The sequence below is a fragment of the Trichosurus vulpecula genome, chromosome 2, assembly GCF_011100635.1.
Source record: "Trichosurus vulpecula isolate mTriVul1 chromosome 2, mTriVul1.pri, whole genome shotgun sequence".
Classification (NCBI taxonomy): Eukaryota; Metazoa; Chordata; class Mammalia; order Diprotodontia; family Phalangeridae; genus Trichosurus; species Trichosurus vulpecula.
The window spans coordinates 330,714,553-330,737,430 of NC_050574.1; the positions used below are offsets into that span (position 1 = coordinate 330,714,553).

At 39.7% G+C, this 22,878-nt stretch overlaps 1 protein-coding gene across 1 annotated transcript in view; it reads left to right on the forward strand.

Moving 5' to 3' along the window:
• The window catches only part of ITGB5 (integrin subunit beta 5), a 192,264-nt gene that overhangs the window by 49,234 nt on the left and 120,152 nt on the right, over positions 1-22,878 (forward strand). Inside the window, exon 4 of the mRNA XM_036745271.1 lies at positions 13,198-13,447. Coding sequence (XP_036601166.1) covers positions 13,198-13,447 — 250 coding nt within the window. The remainder of the gene's footprint in view (positions 1-13,197; positions 13,448-22,878) is intronic.

Genomic DNA, 22,878 nt, shown 5'->3' on the forward strand with positions numbered 1-22,878 from the left:
GTGACCCTGGGCAAGTCCCTTAACCCTGTTTGCCTCAGTTTCCTCATCTGTAAAATGAGCTGGAGAAGGAATGGCAAAACCATTTTAGTATATTTGCCAAGAAAACCACAAATGGAGTCACAAAGAGTTGGACATGACTAAAAAACAGCTGAACAATAAGGCTGAAAAGGGTTAAATGATTTGCTCAAAGTCACACCGATGGTAGGGAGTTGTAGGATTGGAGGTTTAAAGCTAGAAAGCACCTTAAAGGTCTTCAAATCCAATGCCCTTATTTTCTAGATGTGGTTGAGTTGGGGCTGAAAGGGGGCCAGCAGCTAGTAGGTGTGAAGTAGGATTCATTCTCAGATGTTCCTCACTCCAAATCCAGATTCTATCCATTGAGCTTCCTAGCTGCATGACTTACTCTAAAATACCTCCCTCCTTCATTGAGGGTAGAGCCATAACTAGTTACCCAGAAGTGTTTTTCTTTACATGTAACAATGTGACTGCCCTTTGTATAAATTGTTTTCCTGATTGTTCTCACTTTGCTATGTCAATTCATACCCTCCAGGATTGTCTGAAATTGTTTCTTGCCTCATTATGTCACAGTAATATTCCATTACATTCATATAGTACAGGTAAGGATTGTGTGTGGTTTGTCCTTCGTTCTTAAAGAGGACTATGACGACAGGAAGGTGATGCCATGACTTGCAAGTGAATTGAATTTAAGTGAGGGAGGGCTGTGCAAAGTCACCAGCCTCATTCTCTCCTCTGTATCCAGTGGCAAGATATAAAGCAGGATGACTGGACATGGTCCAGGATGCCGTGGGGGATCTTGGCCTTTTTAAGCTAAGGTCTTTAACAGGTCTCAGTTTGACTGAGGCAGTGCCCATTCAGTGATTAGGGCTATTTAAGAAGTGAGCATTCTGAATGGATTGTTGGTGCTTTCTAGGACTTGAGTCAATAAGTTTGAGCCTACTGAGTCCCCAGAGACTGAGGTAGAATAGGGGAGAGTGTGCTGGGAGCTGTGGGTGAGAAATAGTTGCATGTTTTTTTCTTGTTATGTCCTTTGTAAAAGTTAACTTATGTTAAGTGATTAAGTGGAACTGGTGGCTAACACTGGGACAACATAGCTGGTGAGAGCTTTAGCCAGTGGCATTAGAGAAGAGACAACTTTCCCAGACCCCTCAGAGTACCCCTTGCCTCCTGAGAAGCAGAGGTCTGGTTCTGGGATGGTGGGCCAGAACATACCTACTAGGAGGGTTTTAGAGTTGAATTGTCTTGTATCACCAACCAGTTGTTGTGAGGGAAATATTTCGTAAACTATGAAGTTCTATATAAATGTGAGTTGTTGTTGGTAAGGGAAAATAGGAATGTATATCCATGACCATTTTGGGGCAGATATTGCCTGAGTCAGAGAAAAGCTATGACTTCCCATAATCTGCCTCAGAGAAAATTATTTTTTTAAAAAGAATTGTGAACTTGTAACACCGCTAAAAATTACATTCCATGTCCACAGCAAAACATGCAAAAAAAGAATTCTATATAAAACCATGAATCTCTACTTCATACCACTTGCTTAAAAATATATACATAAAAAATTCTACATGGTGCGTTCAAAACTGTCCTACTTGCCTGTATTTCCTTCTAAACATTCTTCTTTTTTCTTTTCATTAAAGAAAAAATCTTTCAATGGCCTGCTTTTTTTTTGAGACAATCAGAGTAAGTGATTTGCCCAGGGTCACAACAGGCCAAATTTGAACTCAGGACCTCCTGACTGCAGGGCCGGTGCTCTAATGGCCTTCTTTTTTATGGTATCACTATTGCTAGTTCTCCTTTCCACAATCTCCCTCCATTAAATATTGAAAGAGAGGGAAAAGAAAAACCCTTGTAATAAATAAGCATAAGCAAGCAAAACTAATCCAAATAGTGGCTATGTCAAAAAATGTATGTCTGCACCTTGTAACCATCACCCTCCCCACTCTGTAAGAGGTAGGCAACATTCTTCCTGAGTAGAAATGCTCAATTGTAAGGGAAAGATGGTTGGTCATCACATTCATCAGAGTTCTTGATTCTTTCAAAGTTGTTTTTCTTTACAATGTCGCTATCCTCTTATGTGAATTGTTCTCTTGATTCTGCTTATTTTATTTTGTGTTAGTTCATACTGCCCAAGATTCTCTGAGAGCATTTCTTTCCTCATTTCTTAGAGTGCTGTAATATTTCCTATACCACATCCACGTATCACAGTTTGTTCATTCATTAGGAACAGAATTCTGAATGGACTATTTATCTGACCCAGTCCAGCAATTCCTTTGTTCTGTGTCAGTATTAAAATCCTGAATATCATCTGCTTTCTTTATAGTGGGACATGCTGGATTCCAGTAGACTGGCATCTACACTTGGTTGAGTTGGGAGCATAGCCAGTCTTGGAATTTCCACTTTCCTTCCTGCAAGAGCTCGCCCAAGATCTGCCTTTTGCAGGAGGCAGTTCCTAGTTCTCCCCTTTCTTCTCTCCTCCCCCACCCTCCCCCGCTGCTAGTGGTTTTCCATCCAAGGTTACCTTGTGTTTGCCTTGTAGTTGCCTTATAGGTGCCTATATGTGTACACATTGCCTCCACAGAATATAAGCTCCTCGAGGGCTGAGACTGGTTCCCCTTTGTACCCCCAACTTTTAGCACAGTGCCATGTACTCAGTAAATCCATACTAAAGACTTGGTTGATTGACTAGAATTCAGAAGACCTGAGATGTAGTCCCAGCTCTCCCACTCACTTGCTTGGTAAATCATTTCTGAACCTCAGATTTTTCTACTGTGAATTGAAAAGGTTGAACCTGATGATCTCTAAGGTCCCTCCCACTAAAGGTTTCAATGAGTCTGACTTCAGAATTCATAGGATGCGTGGCTACATGGCATTTTGGGGATCATCTAGCCCCCAAACCTCACTTGATAGCTGAGAAAGCTGGGGACCAGGGAAGTGAAGTGATTTATCCAAGATCAAATAGCTATTAAGTAGCAGAGCTGGAATCTAACTTAGGACCTCTGAGTCCAGATTCAATGCTTTTCCCACTGTACCACCCTGTTCCTTCTCCCTCCCCACCCCCCAACTAGGTTAACTAGGGCTCAACAGTGGTTTTTTTTAAAGGTTTTATTGATGTCTTCTGTTTGTTTAGAAATCCAGCATCACTTCATTTCCCACCCCACCTCCCCAGAGAGGCATACCATTTAATAGTACTTTCTTTTTTCTTTTTTTTTGGGGGAGGGAGAGGAGAGTTAAGTGACTTGTCCAGGGTCTCCAAACAAAGATTCTCCAGTCATAGGATCATATTCCTTTTTATTTGATAGCTATCATTGATAGTTTTCCCCTTTAATTTTAAAATTGTTTTATTGATATCTGGTTTTTACATCACTTTCATTTCCCAATATATCTCTCCCCACTTCTACCACCCAGAGAACCACAAACCACAAAGAACAACAAAGAAGAAAAAAAGTAGTTCAATAAAACTAACCAGCTCATGCCCAACAACAACAGCTAGCCTTTATATAGAGTGGCTGCTTTGTGCCAGAAACTGTGTGGAGTGCTTTACAATTATTATCTCATTTGATCCTCATGACAGCCCTGAGAAGTAAGCGCTGTTATTATCCCCATTTTACAGTTCAGAAAACTGAGGCATACAAGGGTAAGTAACTTGTCTAAGGTCACACAGAAAGTTTCTAAGAAGGGATTTGAACTCTGCTCTTACTGACGCCAAGCTCTATCCACTGTGCCACTTAGCTGCCAGCAGTATATTTACTCCCCATCTCTGTAAAGGAGGGAGGTAAATGTTTAACAACTAACTCTGAATAGAAAACCTTCCTAATTAATTTAATTTTAATTAATTAATTTTTAATTAAGTTGCATTACTAATATTTTCTGTACTACCTCCTTACGCCTACACAGTCAACAAAGCAGTGAATCAAGCTCTGATTTGTAGTTTGAGATTTCTCACTGAAAATTAACAATCAGCCTTTGGTAAGAGCTGGCTTCAGTGCACCCCCAGACCAAGGTACCTTCTCATACCTCCTCTTCAGGACTGATCTTGGTCATTACAATTACACAGCATTTGCTTTTGATGTTTTTGTGTTTCCATTTACATTGTCATAGGTCCTTCTGTGTATTATTTTCTTGTCTCTACTTACTTCACTCTGCTCTTATGGTACGTTAATATTTCATTACATTCACACATCACAATTTGTTTAGCCATTCTCCTGTCAATGGGGTATCTACTTTGTTTTCAATTCTTTGTTATTTTTAAAAAAGTACAGTTATAAATATTTCAGTGTGTGTTTTCCTCTTTAATTAAGGGGAGAGCCAGAGAAAAGGGAGACTTCGAGAAATATGCTTCTTAAAACAACATTGCTGTTACTACATACAATATTCTCTGGGTTCTGTTCATTTCACTCTTCACCATTTTATGCACGTCTTTGCGTGCCTTTCTAAGATCAATGAACTCATCGGTCTTATAACACCAGTAGTATTCCAGCACAAGCATACTCCACAGCTTGTTCAACCATTCCCCAGTCGATGAGCATCCCTGCAATTTCCAGTACTTTGCCACCACAAAGAAAGCTGCCGTAAACATCCCATTCAAAGTTATAATTACTATTTGTGAATTTCCCTCCACATTATTTTTACTTTTTTCTTCCTCACTATTTTCTTTCTTGGCTCTTGTTTTACCGTATTCCTGTTACCTTATCACTTTCCCATTCCCCATCCCACCCACCCTTCCAAAAGTTCCCTCCACCCTCAATACATACATACATACATAAATACATACATACATACATACATATATATATATATGTTTTATTATGATGGGAAAATATGCCATTTTAGACTTGTAGTGGTAAGAATTCTGTGCAGAAGTCCAGATGTAGGGGATTTTGAAATGGGGAAAACCTGAAAGTGCCCCCAAAGCCTTCCCTACCAGAAGGTTATAATCTTCACCGGTGCAGCTGCTAAGTGAGCTTACTTCATCCTCGTTTTCTGATCATCCCTGCTCCTGAGGCTGGGATTACCTTAAAAGGCTATATTTGAGGGGTGCAGGCTGAGTATTGGCAGCAAACCTCCAGGAAGGCTGTAGCAACATAGAGGCTGAGAAGGTAGGAAGAAAGATGAGGACAAGTCTGGACAAAACATGAGGTAAGCAAATGTAGAAACAAGAGAGAGGCAGGTCCCAGAACAAAGCCTGAAAACAAAGATAGGGAGCACCCTCTGACGGTCCAGCAGGCTCTCAACAAATACCTGTTGATGGATTGAACGTATTAAATTATTGTAAGGGGGCTGGGTTGCTGAGAAAAGAAGGTCGTAGTGAGGATGATTCTTAGCAAGGAGTACAAAGATGTACATGTCTTAGGAGCTTGGCTTTTTGGACCTCTGGTGAGAGGAGTTTACAAGAGCACTTCTTGGGAACTTCCCTGGTAGAAATAACTCCATAATGGTTTAAATTTTTTTTAAAAAATTTATTAAGGTTGGAGAGAGCAACATCTGATGAGGCATAAATATACCACTGGCTTAACTAGTTTACCTCCTACACTGAATAATTTCTTACTAAAACTCTTCTGAATTCAAGGTTTGCCAATAGCAAATCCCATACTTCCCATGATTCTCTGAAGAGGGTGGGGCTTCTTCTTCGAGGCAGTGATAATAGTGTCTTCTGGAGAGCTGGGACAAACCACAGTAGAGCACTGGATTTTGGAGAGGACCTAGATTCAAATTCTAGCTCAGCTACTTCCATAGCTCCTCATAATCATTCTCTCTCTTCTCCCTTTATCTTCTGTTCCCCATCCCCAACTCTATGAATCCTTCCTTGATGCCTTGCCCACATGCTGCAGTCATCCTCATTCTTCACTAGACCTTACCATCCCCTCAAGCTATTGTCCAGTAACTCAGCCAGAGTCCTAGAAAACGAGGGGTTGTACTAGATTTCTGGGGCAGCTAGGTGGCACTGTGGATAGAGTGCTGGGTCTGGAGTCAGGAAGACCCTGGGCAAGTCACTTAACCCTCTTTACCTCAGTTTCTTCATCTGTAAAATGAGTTGGAAAAGGAAATGGCAAACCTTTCCAGTATCTCTGCCAAGAAATAGGGTCACAAAGAGTTGCATACAACTGAAAACAACTGAACAACAACTGGATTTCCTACAATGTCTACCAGGTGTGGGGAACCTGCGGCCTTAAGCCCGCATGTGGCCCTTTAGATCCTCAAGTTCAGCCATTTGATTGAATCCAAACTTCACAGAACAAATCCCCTTAATAAAAGGATTTGTATATATGTATATACGTATATAGATATATACACACATACATATATAGATATCACATGTATATGTATGTACATACATATATATCTATGTGTGTGGGCATATGCACACACACACACACACACACATATTGTATCTAGTGTACTCTATGCCTTCACTTTTTTCTTCTCTCCTCTCCTTTCACTTTCCTCACCTTTTGCAGCTTGGCTTCAACCTCATCACTCAGTTGAAACTGTTCTCTCCAAAGTTACTGTTGATCTCCTGTTTGCCAAATCTGTCGATCTTTTCCAATCTTCAACCTTTTTGACCTCTCTAAAGTATTTAACACAGTGCATCACCTTCTCCTCTGGGTTTACTCTTTCTTGGTTCTTCTGCCTGTCTGAGTGCTCCTGTCTGCTGCTTCTGTCTTCTACCTGTTTTACTACTTCCTCTTTGTTGGATTATACTGTGCTTAGGTAGGCATATTTATCTACTGTGTGAGCTCCTTGAGGCGAGGGTTGTTTCAATTTTGTCTTTATATCATTAGCACCTAGCACTATGCTTGGTACATAGTAGACTTCCTGATTGATTGTCCAATGTTCCTTAACCCCTTGGTCTCAGTTTCCATGTGGGCAAAATAAAGGAATTAGAACGGTTCCTTCCAGTGATCCCATGTGTGTTTCAGAAATTTGAGGTCAACTTATGGGCTAGCCATGTGATAGCATATGGATATATGTGGTAAGTTGTTGCATGTACCCATCTTACTTTCACAGAAACTGAAGATTGGGGAAATTTAACTCTTTGTGAACTGGACTGCAATTGGAAGCTATGCTTTCAGAATCCAAATCTAGTTTTCTGGTTTTGGGTCAGAATAACTTGTGACCAAGACTAAAACTGAAGTGGAATCTTGATAGAAAACAAAGTCTTTCGATGAATCTAGAAGCAGTGTTGGAAAGTTAGTCCTTATGTAAGGGATTGGCTACTAAGTGATTTGCATAGTGAGGAAGCTGGGAGAACTTGAAACACTTTCCTTACTTCCCTGAAATTTTCTAATAAATATTTCTAAATTCTGAAGAACCGAATATATGCCAGGCATATTCTTTTCTTACACAGTAATTTCTTTATGGAAGAAACATAGGAGGACCTTTCTCTTCATTGTGTGCCATTTCTTTGATTATGGCATGGGATGGTCATGTGGATGTTTCATATGTTTAGGTTTCCATATTAACATGTCATGAGTATGGTTAACTCACCCATCAAAACTTGACTTTCCAGTGAAGATACGCTGACATTGTGACAACATAGATATTGTGATTGTGTCATCTGATCTACAGGCATTATAGATTATAGAGACAGTTGTGCTTTCCTACTCATTCTTTTAACCAAAAAGATACATTTTTCTAAAAATAGATGAAATTTTTAAAAATTCTCAAATTAGATTTATAGAGTGTACTTAAAGAGTAAGCTTTTAAGGAAACAAAATTTGAAGACATAATTTGCTACATTTTTCCATATTGCTTAGCTGTTTTCAGATCCATAGTTCAGACTAATCCTGGTATTACCTTCAAACCTAGCTAGCAAGTTTCCTTCTAAATAACCCTAGTCCTTGTCTTAGAGTCAAACTTCTTCAGGGATAGACTATACCTCTTGACCTTTAGACCAACTTGGTGCAAAAGCCCTCTCAGCTTATTACACCCTCCAGTTGCTTTCTCTGCCTTACTTTTGGATAATCCTCTCTTCTGCTGAGACTATTGTTGTTGAGACATTTTTAGTCATGTCCTACTCTTCATGACCCTATTTAGAGTTTTCTTGGCAAAGATACTGAAGTGGTTTGCCATTTCCTTCTCCAGCTCATTTTACAGATGACAAAACTGAAGCAAAAAGGGTGAAGTGACTTGCCCAGGGTCACGCAGCTAGTAAGTGTCTGAGGTAGTATTTGAACTCATGAAGATGAGTCTTCCTGATTCCAAGCCCCGTGTTCTGTCCGCTGTGCTGTCTTGATGCCCCTGATTAAAGGGGCAGCTAGAGTTTATTCTTCTGGTTTCTTTATCTGCTATTTCTCCTATTTGATGGCACCACATGTTTTTTCTCTCTACCAAGTGGAAGCAGGGAGAAATTATACTCACATAATTATGTCTTCTTGTCAGAATCAGGAGAATTAAAAGACTATTTCCATCCTCCTCCTCAAGTTGTATGAAGCAATTTTCTGTTATTTAAAAGAAAAATATTTCCTAATCTGACATAAATCTAAAGCTAGATAGATGCTGGCGTAGATGTAAACTGAAATTTCAGTACAATGGCCCTTCTCTGTAGCTGCTGAGTATTGGTTGGGACTTTGGTTGCCCCTAAAGATGGATAGCTTTTACAAACTGCTTTTTATGCCAACTGCTTTAATAAAAAATTCCCAGAGCTAATTATTAAAAGAATCGTAATACTCTTAAAATTAAACATTTTTAGAATTACTTAAGAGACAAGCAATTCACTACTCTTCTTCTGATCCAAGAAATGCCATTTGGGGGTGGGACATCTGTGTTATGAAATCTTGCTGGGAAAGCATCTTATTTTTAAGGGATAAGTTTAAGAGGCAAGGCTGGCAGCATTCTACATCTAACTTCAATGTCGTGTTTAGAACAAGAATCTCTGGTGTCTATCTTAAGGAAGTGAACTAGGTATTTCTACTCCCTTTGATTAGAACTGAGATTAAGAAATGAATGGCTAAATTGCCATTCTCAAGCTTCCTGACCTTAACCTGGGAACCAGATAAAAGTTAATTTAGCAGTCTTACCCTGGTTGACGGTGTTCTTGACCAAACCCGGTGGGTGGAGAAGTAAATGTAAGTATTAATAATAATGTTGTTGAATTATTTCAGTCGTGTCTGACTCTGTGACCCCATTTGGGGTTATCTTGGCAAAGATACTGGAGTAGTTTGATATTTCCTTCTCCAGCTTATATTACAGATGAGGAAACTGAGGCAAATAGGGTGAAGTGATTTGCCCAAGGTCACATAGCTAATAAGAGTCTTGAATTCAGGTCCTCTTGGTCTCGAGGGCTGGTGCCTATCCACATAGCTACCCTATTTATAATAGTGTTAATGGCTATTAACATTTATAGAGGGTTATAATGCTTACAAAGTACTTTATAGAAATATTTTCTCATTTTATTCTCACAATAACCTTGTGACATAGGGTTCTTACTCATTTTACACATGAGGAAATTGAGGGTAAGAGAAATTCAGTTATTTGCTCAGGTTCTTTCAGCTGTTAAGTGTAGCTCTGCTCTTTCAGATTCTCCTTGGCACAGGTTCATTATCTAGGTGGAAATGGAAGAGAATTCCTCTTCCCAGATGTGATGTGGCACTATATATAGGCTGGGAATGGTACTATGACTTCCTGTGGGGAGTCATGTGTAGACTTTAAGGCTCATGATCTTATCAGCAATAAAAACACTGACATTCTTCTATTCTAGTCAGAGTCTTGATGTTTTAGGAAAAAAAAAACTAGCTTTGGTTTACTGAGTGAAAACATGGTAGATTAGAAAGAAATGAAATGTAGGTTTTAGAGGCATGAAGAACTACATTAAAATACTACCTCTGGGATACAATAGCTGGGTATGCCATGGGTAAATCATTTAATTTCTAAGCCTTAATTTTCTCATTTGTACAAGGGGGATAACAATGGTTAGCACATACGTTGCACTTTAGGGTTTACAAACTGATAACCCTGGGAGCTAGGTCCTTTTATTATCCCCATTTCACAGATGACGAAGCCTCATGGAGGTTAAGTGACTTGCCTAGAGTCATACAGGTAGTAAATAAATGTTTATCAACAGATGTAATGACTGGGATAGAATTGGAACCCACATCTTCCTGCCTTTTAGTCCAGTGCTTTAGTACAGATCTTAAGTGGGACAACATATACAAAATGGTATATGTATTAGCTTTTATTATTTAGAGACGGAGGACCTGAGTTTGAATTCATTTCTGCTACTTACAACTTGTGTGACCTTCGGTAGATCATTTCCCCTCGAGGCCTAGCCCCTCTGGTGTGAGGGCTGCTGAGTCCTTTTCAGGGCTGTTCACTGGCCTTTGGTGTCCACTTTTCACCCAATTCTTACCTGTGACTCCAAGAAGGGTAAGCATGGGCAGTGGCTGCACCCTCTAGTGTAAATCATATGGGCAGATGGGCTAAACCAGGTTGAGGGTAACTGAGGCCTCAAAGCCACGGGTGAGTTAGGGTGGTGTCCACCCCAAGTATGTGAAGACTTCCTGCAGAATGGACAAATGAGAACAGTTTGTTCCAATGGCCATGCAGGTGGCTGAAGCATGCCTTGTGGGGTGCTCAGACCTTGTACCTTCTCTTAGGACTTGGTTTTCTGGTCTGTAAAATGAAATGATTGGACTAAATGATCTCGAAGGTACTTTCTGACTCCAAACCAGATGCCGTTATCATTTTTATTATTTTATAATACGCATTTAGGCAGCTATATGTGAGTTTTCTTAAAACTATCACATTTTATCCTACCAAAGGACAAAAGGGTCATAGCACTTCTCCATGAAGTGTAGGGAGCTGCTCTGTAGCCACAGAGAGTAAGTCCTTGTCTGTTGTGGAAGGAAAGAGAGGACAGCTGTGGTTGACCACTACAGGTGATAGGAACCATAAGCTACATGCAGTGTTGAACCTGCTGTGGTCATTTTGTCCTTGGTCACTTAAGGAAAACATTCTCATTTAAAATCTGGGTGGAGGAGCCTTTAGCTATCAGGATGAATAGAAAACTGCATATTTCTCAGTCCCAAATGATTGCTTTCTTAGAACCATGAAAAGGTTTTGTGTTAATTTTCCAGGCCATAGGTTGTCCTGATTTAGAACTCCGAGGCAAAGGTCATAAAATGAAATGCAGCTAGTTTCTCTCTGTTTTCTTTTTTTCTCTTTGGCTAATTTCCTTCCCATTTGGCCTTTGACCAGCAGGTGCTAAAGCCAGCTATGTTTTCCTTTTTGGAGTCCAAAGGCCAGCCTCAGATTCGGGGTTATCCGATAGACTGGTTGGAAGAGTTGAAGTCATGTGTTGGCTTCTGATTTGCAAGCTTCTTTGGAACGAGAACTGCTGTTTCTTATCTTTGTATACCAGGTTCCTAGAGAAGTGCCCAGGAGCTCTTAGATGTTTACTGACTATTAATCAAATTAAATATACCTCATTTGTTCTGATTATTGAGTCCCACCTAGAGCTGGACCCTACAGATATGGAATGGAAAAGCATTTGTTTGGAACTAGCTTGTGAATTGGGAGATTGGGGTTGCCCTATATCCCCATCCTGGCTATTCCTGGAATGTCTGCCCTCCACTCTGTGTTAATTACCCTGTTACCCCCAGGCTATGGGGAAAAAACATGGCACTCTGTAGGGGCTTGAAGTCTAAGGACCAAGTGATGCTGGGTCAGAATTAATCAACTAACATTGATTATTTGACTGGATGTTAGAGGGAAGTTATAGATGGTTACAGCTTAAAGGGACCCCAGACATCATTAAGTCCAATCCCCTCATTTTACAGATGGGAAAGTTGAGGTCTAGAGTTCACATTAAGTAGGTAGTTCAGACACTACAGCTAGGTGGCACAGTGGATAGAGTTCTGGGCCTAGAGTCAGGAAGACTCGTCTTCATGAATTCAAATCTGGCCTTAGAGACTTACTAGCTGCGTGACCCTGGGCAAGTCACTTAATCCTATCTGTCTCAGTCTCCCCATCTGTAAAATAAGCTGGAGAAGGAAATGACAAACCACCCAGTGTCTTTGCCAAGAAAACCTCTGCACATGGGGAAGAGTCACGCATGACTGTCTAAAAGTGCTTCATACTGCTTTCTCAAAACCTTCTTCTATTCTCTGCCTTCTAGTGGTATTTTTTACAAATGCTTTGATTTACTCAAGCAATACTACTTCTAGGTCTGTATTCCAAAGAGATCATACAAATGGGAAAAGTACCCACTTGTAAGAAAATGTTTACAGCAGCTTTTTTTGTGATGGCCAAGAATTGGAAATTGAGGGGACGCCCATCAATTGGGGAATGGCTGAACAAGCCATGAATATGATGAAATACTATTGTGCTATAAGAAATGACGAGCAGGACACTTTCAAGAAAAACCTGGGAAGACTTATATGAACTGATGCTCAGTGAAGTGAGCAGAACCAGGAGAACATTGTATACAGTAACAGATACATTGTGTGATGACTGACTTTGATAGACTTAGCTCTTCTTAAGGATCTAAGACAACTCCAAAAGACTCATAATGGAAAATGCTTTCCACATCCAGAGAAAGAACAATGGAGTCTGAATATGCAGATTTGTTATTTGTTTTTTTTTTGGAGGGGGAATATTTCGCATTTTTTTCTTTTGTTTTGTTTTTTTGGAGGGGGGAAGGCCAGGCAGTTGGGGTTAAGTGACTTGCCCAAGGTCACATGGCTAGTAAGTGTCCAATGTCTGAGGCCAATTTTGAACTCGGGTCCTAATGACTCCAAGGCTGGTGCTCTATTCACAGCGCCACATATCTGCTCCATGAATGCAGATTGAAGCATACTATTTGCTTTTTTTTTTCATGGTTGTATTTTGTTTTGTTTCTTCTTTCTTGTGGTTTCTCCCATTGGTTCTAATTTTTCTTTACAACATAACTAATGTGAAAATATGTTAAATATGAATGTATATGTAGAGCCTATATCAGATTGCACACTGTGTTGGGGAGAGGGAAGGGGAGGGAAGGAAGGGGTAAAAAATTTTAAACTCAAAATCTTATGGAAGTGAATGTTGAAAACTAAAACTAAATTAATTAATAAAAAAATACTTTGACTTGATACATATACTCCCTGAGGAAAATCTGAGGTAAATCAAGTTTGATGGAAACTATTTTTTTCTTCAGGTTATCTTCTCCCTTTGAATCTCTACATTTTTTTTCTTTTGGCACAGGTGTCAAGACACCCTTCCGAGTCCAGGTGCGACAGGTGGAAGATTACCCTGTGGACCTATACTATTTGATGGACCTCTCCCTGTCCATGAAGGATGATTTGGACACAATCCGGAATCTGGGCACCAAGCTGGCTGAGGAGATGAGGAAACTCACCAGCAATTTCCGTTTGGGTTTTGGATCCTTTGTTGACAAAAACATCTCTCCCTTTTCCTACACTGCACCAAGATACCAAACCAACCCATGCATTGGGTAAGTAATTGACTTTTCTTGGTTGGGCTTGCAAAGCCTAGGGGTGAATGGGGTGGGGTTGGATGTTGACGAATGAGGTAGCAGGGCTCTTTCACCTTCAATGAAGATGTGTAAGAAAAGATATGAAGGAAATGTGTGACCTGGCTCTCAAGACTCTGACTGCTGATTTGATTAACAATGGCTGAGTTCCACCTTCCCATGAACATGAGGAAGTGAGTTATTCTGAGCCTGAGTGAAGATCTCCCAGTCTTTTTCTGAGGAGCAATGGCTAGAAGTGGAGAGGGATCCTCTGTGGACCTTGGTTCTCTTCCTGCCCATGCTATAACCCCTTCTCAGAGTGATGTTTCCACTACTGGAAAGGATATGAGGGTTTAGAAGATTTCCCAAGGATGTTATTACCTTTGGTTATGGTTACTTCATGATTGGCAGTGCCTCAGTTGAGTAATGTTGGGGTGGGGAAAGTGAAGTGAATGATGGCTTAGATTTTCCTAAACTTAACTATGTTGCTCTTCCTGACACCACCTTTCTATGGATCCAATTAAAAATTTTAGGTGAGATCATAGGAACATAGATCTAAGCCTAGGAGTAAACTTAGAATCCTCTAGTCTTAACTTTTCATTTTAGAGATGAGGAAACTGAGTCCCAGAGAAGTTGTGACTTGCCCAAGGTCTCACAGTAAGTAGCAGAACTGATATTTGAAGTCAAAGTTATTATTCTAAATTCAGCAAAAAGTTCTCTATGCCCTCTACTGCACCACACTGCCTCCTGCAGGAAACAGCTTTGAAGTATAAATTAAATAAAAGAACTCTTTACATTACTGTGTCTTATTAAAAACAAAATTTTAACCTATGGCTTATTGGTTCTCCTGCTTGGGCCCAGTCTCCATTGTAGCAATAGTTCCTGTGGTTGCTTGGTGGGAAGAAGGCTGAGTGTGCGATCCTGGCCAGTCACACTAATGGAGGACCTGTTACATGGGGCAGAATTCCATAGCTCTCTGCACATGGTTCTCTGCTTTCACCCTTTGGGAAAGCTTCCAATAACTGTGAGATGCTTGTGTTGTGGAAATAGATGTAGGCTGTCTGGAACTGGCAGAGGATGAAGAGCCAGCCCAGAGCATGAACTATTTAAACCGTGCAAGTGATTACGTGTCATTGAGTTAAAGCCTGTTTCTCTTAGCTGCCTGCCCATCCACTTTTATAGATACCAGGAGGCGGGGCGTCTGCAGCTGGTGTAAGATACTTGATCCCTGGTTCTCTGATCATAAAAGAAACCTGTAGGACATGGGATTGTTTTCAAGGGGACATGGAAGAGATGACGTGTGATTCTTTCTGTCCAAGAGTGGCAGTACTCAAGCTGAGAGGCCTTGGATCTTAAAAATAAGAACAGCTAACATTTGTATAGGGCTTTAATGTTTACAACAATAATACTAGTAACTAGCATTTACACACATGTTATTTCCTTTGGGCCTCACAATAATCTTGTGAAGTAGGTATCATAATTATCCATTTTACAGACGAGGAAACTGAGACACAGATGTTTTTTTCTTCCCAAAATGACTTGCTCAGAGTCCCACAGCTAGCAGAGTGACTGAGGTGGGATTTTGAACCTGACTTCAAATCTAGCATTTAGTTTACTAAGCCTGAAGTGTCAAACTGGCTACTAGCAGATACTCCTGTTGTTGCTGTTCAGTCATTTCAGTCTGACTCTTCGAGACCCCATTTGAGGTTTTCTTGGCAAAGATCCTGGAGTGCCATTTCCTTTTCTGGCTCATTTTATGGATGAGGAAACTGAGGCAAACAGGATTAAGTGATTTGCCCAAGGTCACACAGCTAGTAAGTGTAGGGGGCCAGATTTGAGCTCAGAAAGATGAATCTTCTTGACTCCAGGCCCAGCCCACCAGTTGCCCAGACACTCCGGCATATGGCCAATTAACACAATAAATAAAAATACAATAGAACATACATTATATTAATATGTTGTTTTCTAAGTCAATGTGCAGCCCTCATGGATCCTTATTTACAATTTAGTGTCTCCGGTTTCCATTTCGGTTTGACATAATTGCATTATACCATTCTTTATTTTGGTAGAGGAATTGGATTGTTTTATTAGTTTCAGCACTATAAAATGTCCCAGTGAAATTTATTAGTACCTAAGAAAGTAAACATGTGGAGGTTTCCTGTCATCTAGCTGGTTACTCAGCTCTCATCCTTGGGCATACTCCCTCCTATAATACAGATTATTCTCCATGCCTTCTGATCCTTATCCATATCCTACATAAATCTAGCATGGGGGTACACCCAACGAATTGGGAAGATTCCTCTCAATCCCATGACATCGTGTATCAGTGGACCACATGTGTTGTCCATGGGTTATCTTTTGCTGTCCCTCCATGACTGACCTTCTTCCTTTTCCTATTCATCACCCCTCTGATGCTGCTTTCCTTTAGTGACTCTTCGTTGCAGTCTGCGGTCTCCTGCCATTCACCTCTCCACTGTTCTTTGGGTCACCCACAACTTGAATTGTTTAGAGTCTGTGGTATTTCATGAATCATAGTCCTGAGGCATCACTGGAAGAATATGAATGTGAAATAGATGGGCGTCTACTACAAAAGAGGCAGTGGGTCATTAAAAAGCACCCTGCAATTTCCCAGTCGGTCCAATCTACTCTCCTCCCTCCTCTTCATTTCCAGGCCTGGCTCATTGTCCAAATTATATGTACCAATGGACTAGCTCTGTAGGTTGGACGTCCGAGTGGTTATCATCGTTTGGATAAAAAGCATTATTCATCCTCTTGGCTTTTCCTGTGTGGAAAATCTCTTAATCCCTTGTTTCCTTTAAGATTCTATGCAAGTGCTACCTTCATGAAGCTTTTCTTAGTTTCTCCCACTCCCACCCAAAGTTGCTAATGTCCTCTCTCTACTCAAATTTATCCTGTACTTATTTTGTATCTATTTTCTATATCTCATTTACATTCCCATTGTCCTTTCTGACAGAATGGAAGCTCCTTCAGTTTTTGTCTTTTCTTCCTCAGAGGCATAGTGCCTCACACAGAGCAGCCCTTAATATTGCTTTTTGATGGACTAATTGGATAGGGCAAATTCTTTTGGGTGGCTTTATTTTTATCTAGACCTACAATTTTATCCATGTAGGGAAATCCTAGCTAGGAAACTCCCTCAATCAATGCAGCATTTATCTTGTCAGTGTGTATCTTGTTTAAGAGATTACGCTGTCCTGGGTCTTGGGTCTTGCTGCCATGAGCAAAGGAGCCTCTGAAGAATCTCACTGCCTATAAGGGGCATTTTGACTCTGTTGGACATTGTCTATTATAGCAGTGAATACCTCTAGAGAACATACAGTGGATATCAATAATCTGAGGGTCGTGGAACAAAGTTACCCCTCTGCTGTTTCATCTTTCAAGGAATCTCGCATGATTTTATGCCCATATGGGAGATGCCTTTTTGGAGGAGAGCCTTTGCTTTATTAAATCAAATACATTTTGAATAGTTAGCTAGTTGGGGGAAATTATCCCCCTCTTTTTTGTGGCTTCCTTCTTAGAGATCAAAAGTGTTGTTCCGTAATATGATCTAATCATAATCCAGAGATTACATGTTTTATCACTATCACCCTCCAGATTTGAGATCTGGCAGTTTGAGTGGGTTAAATAGTGACTAAGAGATGCGTCAGATGTGGCCATGTCCGTTACCTAATTTTCTACGAGTGAAAGGTTGCATGAAGGAAATAAATATTACTAGTAATTTTCCTCTAGTTGAAAGAAGGAATGTTTGTACAGTGACTGGTCTCTTGGATTATGTGATAGTCAAAGCCATTTTAAAATACAGTGAGGCATCAGAGTGGGACTTTAGTATTAATAGATGTTATTATATGCACACTTGGAGAGGCAGTGTAGTGGTATAGGTAAGAGAGAGCTAAACTTGGAGTCAGGAAAATGGGCTCAAGTATTACCTTTGACATATACAGGGTTGTACAGTCCTTGACAAGGCACCCAAACCCTTAGAGCCTAGAGTAACTAAGACTTAAAGACAATATTTGACAAAGCAGGTGTGGATATGCATGTGTTTCCGTAAACAAATGAAATCTTGGAATTCCCTAAATCTATGAAATGCTGGTCTGAATCCCCCAAAAGCATATCCATGAGAGTAATAACAAGATATTTATTAGGGAGCTTTGGACTTTACAAAGTAGTTAGCACCCTGTAGCATTTGGAGGCTATTGATGTAAAAAAGAAGGCTTTTTTTTTTTTTTTCCTGCAGTGAGCAGCTTGGGATCATTGAAAATAGTTTTCAGTTTCCTTTTTGGATCCAGCTCATTGTCCATAGGCTGCCCCTGCCGAAAATGTTTATACTAGTGACCTGTTCATTGGACTATTCAACCAATTTCAATCTGGGTAACATGTGATTTTCATTCACTTTATTTTTCTAATGAATATAGAATTATTCCAAATGAATGTAGATGTTATTTGTGGTTCTTGATAAAACTGGTACAGTGTCATCAATAAGAAACATTTGGAGAATGTGACAAATGATAGGGAATCCTTCTATTTGGACTCCACAAAAGACTTGCTTCACGGTCATAGTATATGTTTTATACCTTGTTTGACATACATCATTGAACAAAGTTACCTCTGAAGGCATATCTGATCCAGAGCTTTGTATAATATTAACTTCTATGTGAAAGATAATCTTGTTTGAGGAGAACCTTTAAGGCTACCTTTTCTTCTTCTACCCAGTCAAATACTTAAAAAGAAAAGAGCAAATGAGAGTCAGTAGAGATCCATATTCTCTTAAACTTTTACTAGAAAAATGAATCTCTTTGCTTGCCAAAGAGATCAATGTTTTCTCCTGACTCCTTCAGCTCCTTACTGTTTTCAATAGGTTTAGTGACTACCTGCCTGTATCCTCCTTTTTCCATCAAGGATACCTTCAGTGTATACACAGACCATTCTCAAAAAGATTTTTATATATTTGAGAAAATAGGCATATTTCTCAGTAGTGGTTGATGCCTTCTTGGTAAACTTTTATTGATTTATCTATTTATCTGTTCATCCATCCATTTATTAATTCACTCATTTGATCATTTATTGTGGGGAGGGGTTTCAGGGAAGTACCATATGTGATCGTGTCCCTTACTCTGAAATATTGCCCTCTTTTAGATCTTGTGAGTAGAGCACTGGCCCTGGAGTCAGGAGGACCTGAGTTCAAATCCAAACTCAGACACTTGACACTTACTAGCTGTGTGACCTTGGGCAAGTCACTTAACACCAATTGCCCTGCCTTTCCCCCTCCAAAAAAATAAATGATAGACAGATGATAGTACTTGCTAGGCAAGTGATAGAACCTCTCAGAACCTTAGGATACTTGTCCATAAAATACAGATAACAAAGCTTGTACTGTCAAACTTGTGGAGTTATTGTGAAGAAAGTGTTTTGTAAGCTAATGTAGTAAGCTACTCTGGAAATTCTTATGTTTTAACCTGCATATTAATTGCATTGTGTACTCTGCAGAGCCAGTGAGATGGGCATTAGTGCTAAACCTGAGAAACCCCAAAAAGATGTTAGACCTTGGACTTCAGTTAGATCATTGAACAAACCTAGTTTTACAATTTGAATGAGTTAAGACCATGAAACCAATTTACTTTATTCCTTATAACACGGTTATGTCCATATCCCCATGGGTAAGCCATAGAATGGTGCTTTGTTCATTGGGTTACAGTAAACTATCTGTAGTGAGTCTAGACATTGTGGAAATCTAGGTATGCTAAACATTTGACAGAATCGCTCATATTCTGCTTCTGAACAGAATGCTTTGAGATGGGCTAGATTAGATCAATGATTCTCAAAGTATGGTTCATGGACCCCTAAGACTCTATTAAGGGGACTGCAAGGCCAAAACTATTATCTCTTTTTAAAGAATATCTTATTTTCCCCCTATTATGTATAACAGTAATTTTTAACATTCATTGTTATTTTTTTTGAAGGTTCGAGTTCCAAATTCTGTCCCTCCCTCCCTGACATGGTAAGCAATCTGCTATAGGCTATTCATGTGCAATCATGTAAAACTTTCTATATTAGTCATTTTGTAGAAGAAAATTTGAACTAAAAAAGAAAGTGAAAAATAGTATACTTAGATCTGTATTCAGATGCCATCAGTTCTTTCTCTGGAGGGGAAAACATTTTTTCATCATATGGCCTTCAGAATTGTCTTGGATCATTGTATTGCTGAGAATGGCTAAGTCATTCACAGTTCATCAGTTTTACAATATTGCTACTACTGTATACAATGTACTCCTGGATCTGCTCAACTCACTCTGCATCAGTTCATGTGAGTCTTTCCAGGTTTTTCTGAAAACATCCTGCTCATCATTTCTTAGAGCACAATAATATTCCATAATAAATATATGCTACAATTTGTTCAGCCATTCCACCAATTGATGGGCATCCCCCCCCTCCCAATTTCTAATTCTTTGCCACCATAAGAAGAGCTGCTATAAATATCTTAGAACATATAGGTCGTTTTCCTTTTTCTTTGATCTCTTTGGGATACAGGGCTAGTTAGTGGTATTGCTGGTTAAAATGTATGCACAGTTTTATATTCCATTGGGTAGAGTTCTAAATTTCTCTCCAGAATGGCTGGATCAGTTCACAACTCCACCAAAAGTGCATTAGGGTCTCAATTTTCCCATATCCCCTCCAACATTTGTCATTTTCCTTTTCTGTCATATTAGCCAGTCTGTGAGGTGGTACTACAGAGTTGTTTTAATTTTCATTTCTCTAATCAGTAGTAATTTAGAGCATTTTTTCATATGACTAGATTGATCTCTGTCTGAAAACTGCCTCTTCATATCTTATAACTATTTAATATTTTGACTCATTCCTATCAATTTGACTCAGTTGTCTATATATTTGAGAAATGAGGCCTTTATCAGAGATACTTGGGATGAAATTTTTTTTTGTTTTCTTTCTAATTTTGGTTGCATTGGTTTTGTTTGTGCAAAACCTTTTAAATTTAATATAATCAAAATTTCCATTTTACATTTTGTAATGCTTTTTATATTAAGAATATTGATAACTCTAATCCATATAAACAAAAGTTCTTTAGGGTCCTTAGTAATTTTTAAGAGTGTTAGGTTTATGTTGAGAACTGAGTTCTCAGGTCTCTGGGAACTTCTGTGCTAGATGAAAACTAGCTGGTCTAGTTAGGTGAATTCAGATATGTTTGAATGCCTAGTCCCAACGAGTCATCGTTAAGTGATTGATGTCAAATGGAAGGGAGCTCTTCAGTCCAGTGCTTCAGGGATTTGTCTTTGGCCCTGTGCTGTTCAGAATCTTTTTTAACCAATGACTTAAGAGGCTGAAAGCCAAGGGGGCAGGCTGGTAGCCAATACATTGCATGACAGAGTCAAAATTCGAGAAAATGGATCAGCCAAAAACAGTGGGACAAACCAAATAAGGTGAATCTTAATAGGGCTAAATGTAAGTTCTACATTAAAAAAAATCAACTTCAAAAGTACACCATAGGGAGGTGCTGGCTAGATTTCAGTTCCTAAAAGGCAGCCACAAAGCTTAATGGTGTCCTATGGGGTGTGAGGTGTACTGGATAGAGCTGACCTTCGAGCCAGGAAGACCTGCCTTCAAGTCTTACCTCTGGGACATACCAACTATGAGATCCTGAACAAGTCACTGAAACTCTCAGGGTTTTATTTAAGCCAGTGGTATTAAACTCAAATAAAAATGGAGGCCACTAATCCCTCCGTAAAGATCCCTTGACTTAGTTTTAAAATGTAGTATTTTCTATGTTTTATTGTATTTTTAGTTATTTAATAAATATTTTCTCAATTACATTTTAATCTGTTTCGGACTGCACCCAGAGTGCATGTTTGTCACTTCTACCTTGCTGTTTGTCCTTTATTTTTGAAGAGAACCAGTGACATCACAGGGTGATGTCTGCCTTAAGCAGCTCTTTAAGACTGTGAGTAGCAAAGAAGGTAGCTATCTGCAATGGTGGTAAGAGAGAGTTTCCTGATCAGAGAACATGGATGAAAACAGACACCATGCCCAGTGTTTAGAACAAGAGAGGCAGCAGTTCTTCTCTACTCTGATCTCATCTGAAGTTTTGAGCATCACATTTTGGGAAAGATATAGACTGACTGTTTCCAGAAGAAAGTGACAGAAATGCTGAGACAACCAGCAAACCTTCTATGGGAGGATTGCTTGAAGGAATAAGGGGTATTTAGCCTGGTGAAGAGAAGACAGGTGGCAGAGAGGAGCTATGATGCCTGTCTTTGAAGTATCTCAAGGGGTAGCATGTGGAAGAGGCATTTGGCTTGTGTTTGGCCCTAGAGGGTAGAATTGGGAGTAACTGGTGGAAGCTACGGAGAGGCAGATTAAGACTCAATATAAGTAAACATTTGACAAGTGGCATGGACCACTTGAGGGACAATGACCTCCCTTGTATTGGAAGTCTTCAGGCAGCAGATGGGTGACCACTCGTGGAGATGTTTTGGAAGAGATTCTTGGTAAAGTATGGATTGTACTAGATCAGAAGTTCTGAAGCTTGGGTACACATAACCTCAGAGGGTGCCAGAAACTTGTCAAGAGGGTGCATGGAATATTTGGGAAATAACTCTTACCCTATTGAAATTATATATCTCCTTTTTATGCAAACATGCATAGTAGTCTATAATATATTTACTTTGATATTGAATAGGGGATATAGGAAGGTCAACTGAAAGCCAAAGAATACAGGGTCCAAAAAGGTTGGGGACTCCTGGGTGACATAGCCTCTAAAGTCTGTCCTGATGTTTAGATTCTTAACAAACTATGATGAAATGCATTTTTCTCTGTGGTTTTCTTTAAACCACATAACACTAACTCTGTATATTGAGAAAGAATTCATTGCTTCCTGTACGAGGGAAAAATCAGACATGTCATCAATGGTAGCTGAGTGCCTCAAAACATCCTAACTCTCATAGAAAAAACCCAGTTAAGATCCTAGATTGACCAGTAGTACAAAATATAAGTGTGTTGTCATAAAATAATAATTATAATAGCATAATATAAGCAACACTGAAGTGCCCAGAAGAATCAATATGGAGAACTCAAGATCTCTTTTGAATTGTTTCTGTTGGATTGATAACACTTGTTTCCATTTATCAACTCACTTTGCATCGTGGGCATCAGCTATTTCTCCTCCGGCTGCTGTCAGCTGTGTATAGGCAGTGTGTGGCAGAGTAAAACACCTCCTACCTAGATTTAGAGTCCCAAGACCTGGGTTTGATCCATGTCTCTGCCACTTATTAGCTGTGTGACTTTGGGTATGTCAACTAATCTCTCTGGGCCTTGACTTCCTCATCTAAAATGAGGTGGTTGACCTAGATAATCTCTAAAGTCCCTTTTAGCTCTAAATCCTGTGATCC